This window comes from Merops nubicus, unplaced genomic scaffold, assembly GCF_000691845.1.
Source record: "Merops nubicus isolate BGI_N331 unplaced genomic scaffold, ASM69184v1 scaffold17323, whole genome shotgun sequence".
NCBI classification, from domain to species: Eukaryota; Metazoa; Chordata; class Aves; order Coraciiformes; family Meropidae; genus Merops; species Merops nubicus.
The window spans coordinates 394-11053 of record NW_008601289.1 but is presented as its reverse complement, the minus strand read 5'-3'; the positions used below and the strand labels follow the sequence as shown (position 1 = coordinate 11053).

Genomic DNA, 10660 nt, shown 5'->3' with positions numbered 1-10660 from the left:
TGTATTACTTTCAAAAGGCACTCAGCAGAAGATTGTGAAACTTTCAGAGACTCACAGCATCTTTAAAATAAAGTTTCTTCTGGGAGGCAATTTGCCTGAAAAGGCAGAAATCGCTTTTGGAAAAAAAAAAAAACCAAAACCAAAACCAAACCAAACAAAACAAAACAAACAAACAAACAAAAAAACCAACAAAAAACAACCACAACACCCCACAACAAAAAAACCTATGTGAAACTTATTTCAAATTGCATCTATTAAAAATGATATCTTCACTAGCTATCACAATGCTTCTAATTTTAAGGTCAAATTTTCCATTTTATTCTTCCTTATACTTATGTCAAGCAGCAAAATAAATTAGGTAGTATAGATACAATGCTGTTTTGCTGTGGAATATGAACATCAGAGTGTATAAGGGGACAGACCTTAGATCACTTAGCTCAAGCTCTGTGATAACAGTTCCCTTCTCCACTTCTCTTGCTGTAGTACCTATTTCTCTGTAATGTTAGAGGCCTTCACTGGAAAAACTCTCGATGTTTTAGAGTTCAGCAAGAATTAGAGGCATATCTGAACTCCTAGCCAGTATTAAAAAATGAATGTAGCAGTAAATGGCTCAAGTCATGTCAAATACATAGGGTTAAACATTGATATTAATTATATAATGACAGATACTCAATTTACTTTGTAAAGCAATTAAAAGAAGATAGAAACTTACAGGCCATTTCTAGAAAAGAGTGATGTCTTTTTAAAAATAACTTCCTACCCAGAATAGCCTGCCTGTCTCACATAATATCAATTTTGGGGGAATAAAAAAAAAAAGAAAGAAATAAAACCCCAACACAACACTTACACTGCTGCTTTATGGAAAAATCAAACCTAGATTTTCAAACAATAGAAGTTAGCAGTTAGGTGCCCAGATCCAAATTCAGGCATGTAAATAAAGGCTTTGCTTTTCAAACTGGATGAACAGCACATCAAAGTTTAACTTCCTCATTTTTACTCCCCATGAGCAGATTAAGCCTGTGAAGAGGCCTGTGGACAGGTTTAAGGAGGTAGCAGGTTCATTTTTTTTTTTAACATACAGTTTAAAATTCAGTAGTTTGTCTCTTTTTTTTTTAAACGTGTTTCTCACTTCAGAGCAGATAGGCAAGGTTTCCTTTCAAACATATTAATCAGAGCTGTAGTTTTCCATAAGCAAAGCAAATCTGTATGAAAACTTCATTAACCAAAAACACCTGCTGCAACAGGCATCCTGATGGAAAATCAGCATTATATTGGATACTTACTGCACTTCAGTTTTGCTTTGCATGGTATTCATAATACCTTCTTTTTTATAGCATAACCACTGAAAATACCATTGAGTGATCCAGATCCAGCTGTCAGTGAGAGCATCATACTGGTTCAGGCCAATAGCCACAGCATCCGCTCCTCTCCCTGCCTCCTAGATAGATGTACATTATGCCAAGATCAGACACCTTCAAGTATCTGCTGGTGTATTATCTTCAAAGCAGTGTTGTCAGACAGAAAGGAAAGCAACAAGACTATCTCCACATGACTCACAAAGTCTTTGCACTTCAGTGTTCACCCTCCCATCACCTCAGAAATCAGCTTCTAGCAATAGACTAAAAATCCTATGGGAGTTACTTTTGTCTTCAGAGTGTAGCACAGCATCAAAACCTCTGATCCACCTCTTTTATTGCTATCCTGACTTAAATGTATTAGAAAGAAAGAGCATATTTGGTTGCTGTACTCAATACTGTACTTAATTATTCCTTCTTCCAGGCGTATCATGCTTTAAATTTTTGTGACATTTTCCCCTCTGACTTGTGAATGTGACTAAAGAGGGATTTACAAAAAGAGAGTTTAATGCATACAGGAACAACAGCAGGAAGAGAAGCTGAGGTTGTGTTTATCTTGATTGTTTATTTCAAAACAATAGTGAGAAAGACCTTCAAAAACTACCTGAAAGCTTTCTGAGAGACAGCACTTGGGAGCTAGGTGCTATTACCTTTATACTTCAGTAGAATCTCTTTGCTTTTATCTCACTGTTTCTAAAGTAAAAACAAGATGAAGACAGGGAGAAAGAAGATAAATTCTGAGTGCCTTTCTCAGGCAAAAGTTTACTGAAAGTTCACACAAACAAGGACTTCAGACATGACAGCAAGAAACTTTCAACTCCTGTATGGCAATTTCAAAATCTTTTGGTGAGAAAGGATGGGGTAGTATGCTGAAGCAATCCATAGCAACACAAACAGCTCCCTTTCCACTCTCTTCAATGAGCTGGATATGCTCTAGGTGATGTCACTGTCAGGGTGAACATCAAACACCAGTTACATCATTTACTGTATTATACAAGCAGGGTTCTTGGCTATATTTTCAGATGTGGCTGACCCAGTAACTTACTACCTTTACTGATAAAATCCCAAGAATTCTTCATATGTACATATCAGTTTTTAATTATCTTATTTTTCTCTAAAATGTCTGCACTTAAAAATAAATAAATAAATGCACTTACTAAGGCAGAATGTGGATCTGCTTTTCTGCTTTAAAATTTAATTGCTTCCAAAATTCTGCACTCTGGTTCATTGGCACTTAGCAGCAATAAAAGTGAAATTCTGATCCTAAGAACATCAACTCATGTCTATACTAAGTGCTTTAGTATGCTTAAGTCTTAATGCATCCTGCAGCTGTTTCAGCTGGTCTTCAGGTGAGTGCAACCCAGCACAAGGGCCAGAAGATAGACAGGTGTGTTCTAACATGTACCCCATCTGGTCAAAAAGGGAATGAAACCTGTGAGGTACACTGTAGACTCCATCTATTTGGAAGTCCACATTCCCATTAATATGAGCAAATCAAAACTAGCTTCTCTCTGGCTGTCTTGACAAATTTTTAAAGGATTAAGAATTGTTAAAAAAAGTTCTCTGCTGTTCACAGCAGAAGGGTGCATAAAGGCTTCCTCATTGTGTGCAGAAAACACACAGCTAGAGGCTCTCTCCTGTGCAAGTGTCTGACTCCCAGATTTACATTCTGTAATTTATATTCCAGATAGGCACAGTGCTTCACTTTTACAGTAGTCAAAAGGAAAAGTCTGTAGCTTTATACCACAGTACAGAAAAAAAAAAGCATTAATACATCCATTTTATATCTGATTTATTTAACATCATGGCAGTAAATACAGGTAAGAGTTCTTGAATGTAGCAACACTAGAACTCGTGAGATACAGCTTCCTGGCAGATCAACAGCCCCTTAGCAGTTCTGGAATTCCATGTGGGCTGGATTGCTGAAGAGTGTACATGAGTGGTCTTCAAGTTCAGCCTCACAGATACTGGCAATACAGTTAAATACACTACTCCTGATATGGCAGAGCAGCATCTGCATAGAAATAAGGCAACGCTGTGCCTCTCAACACTGAGAACTCCATTCCAATATTTATAGTCTTAAAGCAAGTGAAATAGTATCCTTTCCTTAAAAAAAAGGAAGTGATCTTTGGTTAACACTTATTAAAATGTGCTTTAGTTTTATTCTACAAGAGTAATGCTATGATTCTGTAGCTTTTTTTATGTTATCTTATAGCAGTGGACATTTGAAAATCAGTATTCTGCTGTGACTGATAATATACTGTCATGGTTTCAATGCAGCTAAAACTTGAGAGCAGAGGTGGGCTTCAGCTCAGCAGCTTACAAAGACTGAATCCCAGCTGTCCTCTGGAACAGGTAGGAAGCAGTAACTCATCTTCAGATTGCTTCTTTCATAATTTCTGTATGAGCAAAGCACTTTCAAACACGCTGGGCTAAGTCCTTGTTTAGTTGTCTACAATAAAAGCTCTGCATGTCAAGTGACAGTATATCTAGACCTGTCTGATGTTTAATAACCACATCTGGAAAGTGTAGTAACATATTCCTTAGTGCTCATTCAACTGGCATTTCAATACCACAGCCATGACTAGTTGTAAAAACATTTCTCCTTAGGAAAAAACACTCTGTGCAAGTTAGGAGCACACGTCTTACCAGCAGGCTGACCTTTAAATCCAGGCAGACATCCTAAAGAACTTGTGCTCTTTACCAGTCCATCTTCTTTCCAAGCTTCCACTCCCATCTAAACCTGAACAGGCACATGCACCTAACAGGTAAGGAAACTGTCACAGCTCACAAAAACTGTTCCTGAAAGGCATCAGCTCAAGATGTCACCCCAGCCTTACACTGGCCTTAGCTATAAAATTATTTCACTAAACAATGACCTTGCCAGAATAGTCCAATGTTCATTGACTAACATTTCACTAGCATTTCTGTCCTTACTCTTCTCAACCCTCTCTACTTTCTTTCACCAGTGAAAAAAAAAAAAAAAACTAGAAAAATAAACAGGAGACCACACTGCTTTTTTTATCTGCTTCCCTACTTCTGGTGCCTCTACAAGGCGGTTTTGCAGGTCAATACCTTTTGTAGATTGGGTGTCTGTAACATTTAATCCACATGAATTTCAGCAGGTGTTAGGCACCTTTAGGCACATGAGGATCCTTCCTTGAGTTAAATACAAATATATTATCATATGTATCAGTATTTTGCTTTTGTTTAATGCAAGTGTTCTTGCACAAGAAAAAGCAACTACCTCTTACCATTCTGAAGGTATATTTTGATCAGCAAGGCTGAGTTTATTGAAAATAACTGTTTATATTTCAGCTGCACCCAGAAGCTCTATCCAAGACCATGATGCTGTTGAATAAATACAAAAGCTCTCCTCTGAAGAACTTTATATAAGATAAAGGGTCAGAGGAGCAGCTTAGAGTTTAAGTGACAGCCCTAATACAGTAAATCTGTAGTAGAACTGGAAATAGAAGGTTAGGTCTTCTAGGTGTGGACCCTGTCCACTTGACCATACTATCTCCCACCTTTGGTTTCTACTGTTTTACTCCTCCAGACATTGACCTTTGGAGGAAACTGACTGAACCCAAAGAGCTGCTTCTGCTCCGTTATTTTAGCTTGTTCCTGCTCCAAGACTATGGATCTTTTACACAGATTTCCTTCTCTTTCCAAACACATTGTTGATTAACTTGGCCATTGACTTTGATCCACTTGGTCGTCTCTTTTCCTTCGCTTTAAAATTTGAGGTGATATTCCTCAGGACTTTCATGAACATTGCAACAACTTCCTGACAATGTTCTGCTGCAGACAGTTCACAGAATTGGCACTTGTTATCTATTGCCAGCTTCTGTCCTTCATCCCAGCCAACTTCCCTCATGTGGCATAAATCTTGTTTGTTACCAACCAAAAATACTGACGACTCAACCGTTCTGAAATCAAAAAGGTTCAGATTAGAAAAAGGATATGTTACAATGCTGTACTGCATGCTGTGCTGTATAGACAGTGTGTGTATGAAAAGTATGTGTGTTTAGGATAATAGGCATTGAAAAAAAACAAAAGAAAACACAACAAATCAATCCCCTAACATTGACAGGTAGAGTTAGAGTTTTTCATTTGCTGTAGTCAAACATCAAAGGATTTTCCAGACAAGCTATTCTCTATCAGTAAGTTTTCATTTTTGTTCCTCTACTCAGTGAATTCATGTATTTTCACCCACTGAAGTTTTCATACTCTGTAATGGTGCATTGTCAGCTCCTGGACTTCATGAAGAAGCAAGATGATCATTATCTCTATTTGTAGACAACAGGATGGATTCAGAGATGTATCAGTGGTATAATTCAGAAGAAAACACAGGAGTCCTAATTCCAAGTTTAAATGAATCATTCCAGAGAAACCTTAATTAAGGATGGTCAGCAGTAAAACAGACAGAAAAGCCTTTATTTTCTGACTCTGCTTCTGATATAAGCAAAGTATTCCACTCCTGTTCAGAGGGCATCTAGGCTGACTGCTGCAGGAATACTCACCACCACATGTACTCAGACTTGCAGTTCTGTGTTTCTTTTTGAAAGTAAGTAGTTTGTTTCTTATCATATGGTCACCCATGTGTACAAATAATGGTGGTGTCACTGCTAAAGGTAGTTTAGGAGACATTTGTGGCAGCAGATTCACTTATTGTGGGAAATAATTTCTTCAGCCCACCCAGAACTGGTGCATTACCATTAGTAATATAGTGGAGGAGTAAAGGCATCAATTGTGCCAGCTTTTTACCCACGTAAATCACAGCAGACAGATTTATGGCAATTATTTGAACAGTCGTGCTGTATGAAATAAAAAAACTGATGTACTTGGCTTTGAATCCATTGAAATAGATTGCAATTTGTACCACAGTTTACCTTCAGGTACCTTATTGTTGGTATTGTTATGCCACTTGGATCCTGATGGATTTTAATTGCTACTAGGACGCCTACAGCTCACAGAAACGTTCTCAGCTTTTTTGTATGTTTGCTGAGCAAAAGAAAAATAATGGCACTTACTTTTTACAAGCTCCTATGTGAGATTCTCGGATCCTGTACAGCAAAGCTTTTGCAAAGGCAAATGATGCTCTGTCACTGATGTCATAAACAATGATAAATCCATCAGCCCAGTGGAGCTCGTCTGTGAGGGAGAGCTTCCCCCGCTGCGGCTGAAAGAAGTTCAAATTCACATGCAAAAAGAATGTTACTGTTGTCACTTCAGAGCATTTTCTTTGCCACTGTGAAGGTGAGAACATTGTGTCTTTTATTGCAAAAGATATTAACAGGTCTAGGTGCTGGCATTGAATTTAGGTGAGTCCTGCTCCAAGAGCCTAATAAATAACCATCACTACAGACAGCACTTTGGATCACTGACAAATTAATTATGAAACACTTGCACTTTAAGCAGTAAAACTGCATAACCTGTACAGCCATTGCTTATGCTGAATATTTTGCAGAGTCACATGAGCCATAAATATTTGTGCAGCTTCTGGTTATAGCTTTGTTTTGCATGTTCTTAATATCCTCATTACAGTAAACTTAACTATTTTCTTTTGTTTCTTTATTTGTTTTGTTTCTTTGTGGAAGGGGATGTGAGAGAAAGAAAAGATGAAACTCATTTCCAGAACTGTCTGAAGACTTCAGTTCTTTAATACAGCAGTTTTTTAATGCTGTGGTGATTGTGCAGCAGGTGTAGAGGCTTGTGTGTCTCAACTGTTTCCCCAGTGGATGAAGAGACAGTGAGCTATGCAGAATAGGGATTCAGCTACTAGCAGGAAGATTTCGGGAAGCGGAAACAAAAATGGCATCTCTTCCTTCACCAGTCTGGGCCTCTCTTGTGACTTGTTTTTCTTTCCAGCTCCTATGGGATACAGGACCTCCATATCCCATCCATCTTTTTCTAGAATCACCAGTTCTATCAGAAAAAAAAAAAAAATAAAATACCACCACTGCTAGCTATCTGCTCCTCTGCAGGCACTCAGAAGTGAAGAAGGAAGCAGCAAACAGCTGCTTAGGCTTTGTTCCTAAGGAAGAACTGGTACAACACATCTCAAAGAGTGCTGGCAAGAGAAGCTGCCATTTACACAGGATCTGTGGTCTCCTTGAAAGCAAAAATGTGCCCAAACTGTAGCAACCAAAGTCTCCACTCATAATGTAGTTTAATCTGCATTACTCTAGCTAGCTGTCACTCCCAGAGTTTCAAGTATCTTACTAAAAAGGTGTCCACATGCCACAGGGTTTAATATGACTGTAAGTGGAAGCTATGGCGTAGGAAAGGGGGTCTGAGATAGGTGGAAGTAAATCCACAGAAGAGTAGCTTCTGACAGATTGTATGGTGGGGGAGGACTCCACAGTCTTACATGGTACAATGGCTATCCAAGGGTCCTTACTGCCCTGGGACAAGCAATGCTACTGCTCTTCTCTAGGAAGGCAGATTTGTTTTCTCATTTCCTTTATGTACTCACTGGCTTAAGTTTTTAAGTCATAGAAATGTTTAGGTTGGAAAAGACCTTTAAAATCATCAAGTCCTTGAATTTAAGTCTGAGTCAGACTTCCAGTGCTCTGGCTTTGGAATTAGTATTCACTACCCTAGTTGGTAAGAGGCAAGAGCACTACCCAAAAGGGAACCTACCTCTGCGTGTGTTACACAGTACCTAAGTTTCTCAACTCCTGTAATAGCAGGAAAGAAATTAATACAAAACCCCCTTTATTTCAGAGTGGTTTATTGTGATCAAAGTTCAGCTGTCAACACATACAAGTCTGTATTATAGCTTCCGTTGGATTTGTTCTGTGAATGCAAGTCTTACTTTCAGGCCTGTCTACTTTGACCATTTCTGCAGACATTTAATAAACTACTTTATAAACTAAATTTCATCCATTTAGGATAGTTGAGGAAACTGCATATAGTCCTACAACTTATCTCTGTATTTATCTATATAAGGCAGAAATGGGAAAAGTTATTTGATAGCAATATTCCAAAATGTAAAAAGCATTTACAGAAAATTTAAGCAATGATGGATTTCTTCCATGAAATGGGAAAAGTTCTCCCCATATCTGAGCCACAGCAACTGTAAAAATTCAGTCTTCTCAAAAAAAAGAGCAAGCACAAATTCCAAGAACAGACAAATTTTGTTAACCAGCCTTTCTTTGCCCCCTTACCTGTGAACAAGTGTCATAGATTTCCAGCTGTATCTGCCTCCCATCCAGACATAAGTGCTTAGTGTAGATGCATTCTACAAGACACAGTACCCAAAGAAAACCAGCATTAGTTACTGGGGAATAGTGGTGAAAAGGCAAGATTTGAGAATGCTGAGTGTTGCTTTAGAATTGTTTGGTTTTCCAAGATTGTGTGGGTTTTTTTGTTTGTTTGTTTGTGAGAATTTGGGGGATGGGTTGTAGTTTGAGGATTTTTTTGTTTTGTTGGGGTTTTCTCATTTGGCCGTTCGCTTTGGGTTTTGTTTGTGGGTTTGGAGGTGTTCAGTTTTTTTTTTTTTTGGTGGGGTTGGTTTCTGTTTATGGGGTTTTGGTTTGGTTTTTTTTACACACCTATTTTATTTTACAGCACCTGAGCTACCCAACACCCTTTCACTGTAGTGCTCCCACCAGTGTTGGTGTGATGGATACTTTTAGACCCCAGTTTTCCTCTTCCAAAATGGAGGCAAAGGGGAGACACAATGCTCAGAAACAGCGAAATGCTGCTAAGTTTTAGACCAAGGCTCAGGGTTATGGAAGTATCAGGCCAGCCTATGTGTAAGTTCTGATACTGCACGAAAGTAATTATTTAGTAATATTTATTTACCATGAAATCCAAAGCTTTAAAAATTCTCATTTTAGGTAACATTAAATCAATAGCGTTTACAGGATCATGTCCTTAGACTAGATCCTAAAACATTTCTGTAGCATCAGTTCTCAGATTTAGAACTCTCCATCAGCAGTAGGAACCCTGGGAACTCTACTGCAGACAGACCATCACTATTACTTTAAGCAGCAGGTTGTTGTAAGCAAGTGTAAGCAACTTGTGTTCATGGCACTAGTCCTCAAGAGGCTATCTAGAGTATAATTTCTCAGTTACTGAATTACAGAGACAATAACTGGTGTTTGCACTATTGAAAAACTTCAAACTTTGTGTAATGTGGGCATAGATAAGGTCTATGATCTCTGGAACTCAATGTCTTGAGTTCAGCACCATGTTTATCTTAAGCATTCTTCATGCATGTCTTAAGAGTTCATCTGATGATGAGCCATCTGGCCCAAGCACCTCGGAGTATAAAATCTGCAGCCCTTTGGTGGTTTCCATAATTAAACAATTTTTTTAATTAATACTTTAACTCCACTAACAAGTGTATGATCTATATTTAATCACTCATATTCCCACGCTCCTCTCTAGAAATAGAGCTAAACTTATCTTCCAACAAATATTTGTTAACAAACAAAAGTGTTCTGGGGGTTTGGCATGCCTTGCTTGAGACTTGTCGTATTGGAGGCTTAGAACAAGCTGACACTTTTAATTTTAGTTGGTTTAGAACACAGAGGAAACAGAGCACTGCCTAACTTACACACGACAGTTTAGATCCAGATAAGCTGCCTAGGACACAAACTGTCTTTTCAGTCTGTGTTTGTATAGTAACAAGCACTAGTAGAGCATTTATGTACAACTGTAGCTCTACTTTCAGAATGAGTTTATTTGAAGATGTTCAATGTAATTCAGCCTAATACTTCTATTTTCTTTTTTTGTTTATGGATCATGGGAAGCTACTCTGATTTTTGTAAAAATGCCTTATGGAAAGAGTCTTTCACTTTAGCAGTGAAAGTGATGTAGATGGTAATGTCCATTCCCAGTAAAGTTCTGGGACTTCTCATCCATCAGCTGGAGTGGCACACTTCCAAAGGCATTCATTTATCACTTACATAGTACTTCTACCTGGGATGTGAAAGTTCAAGTCCTGCGTTGCCATCGTTTAAGATCTTAGAAGTGTCTTAAGGATCAGTATATTTGTTCTGGCATAAATGAGAAATTCTATCCTCAGGTTGGTGAGGTTTTCCTCTAAGCTATCAAATCAGTGCACTCCTGCAAAAGCAGAGGGCTTTACATTATGCTTTGATTAACCAGTCGTGCCTGATAAACAATCTGTTTCACCCCTCCTCTAGAGCTGAGGAGGAGACAATCAACAGAACAGGTGGGTTGGGGGAGTCTTTTTTCAGCCTATTTCTTTACTCTCTTCTTTATCTCCTCTCCGATTGAGTTTACTATAATCTACCCGCGCTCGGCACATGCCTCCCGGTTATCTCTCC

The 10660-nt window shown here is 38.4% G+C and overlaps 1 protein-coding gene across 1 annotated transcript; it reads right to left on the bottom strand.

Annotated features, from left to right (window-relative positions):
- Positions 1–4631: 4631 nt before the first annotated feature.
- Positions 4632–10323, bottom strand: RERGL (RERG/RAS-like). Its single transcript, XM_008937960.1, has 4 exons — positions 10290–10323; positions 8528–8601; positions 6389–6531; positions 4632–5284 (listed from the first exon to the last, which is right to left on the bottom strand). Exons 1-4 carry the CDS (start codon positions 10321–10323, stop codon positions 5002–5004), a joined length of 534 nt encoding a protein of 177 aa, XP_008936208.1. The 3' UTR covers positions 4632–5001.
- Positions 10324–10660: the final 337 nt, after the last annotated feature.

Excerpts from the sequence above, each read along its gene's own strand:
- RERGL (XM_008937960.1), bottom strand. The coding sequence starts at position 10,323 with ATGGCAACGCAGGACTTGAACTTTCACATCCCAG. Across the intron at positions 8,602-10,289 it reads CTTGAACTTTCACATCCCAG|AATGCATCTACACTAAGCAC; the intron begins GTAGAAGTACTA and ends TGTGTCTTGTAG. Across the intron at positions 6,532-8,527 it reads TCTATGACACTTGTTCACAG|CGGGGGAAGCTCTCCCTCAC; the intron begins GTAAGGGGGCAA and ends TTTCAGCCGCAG.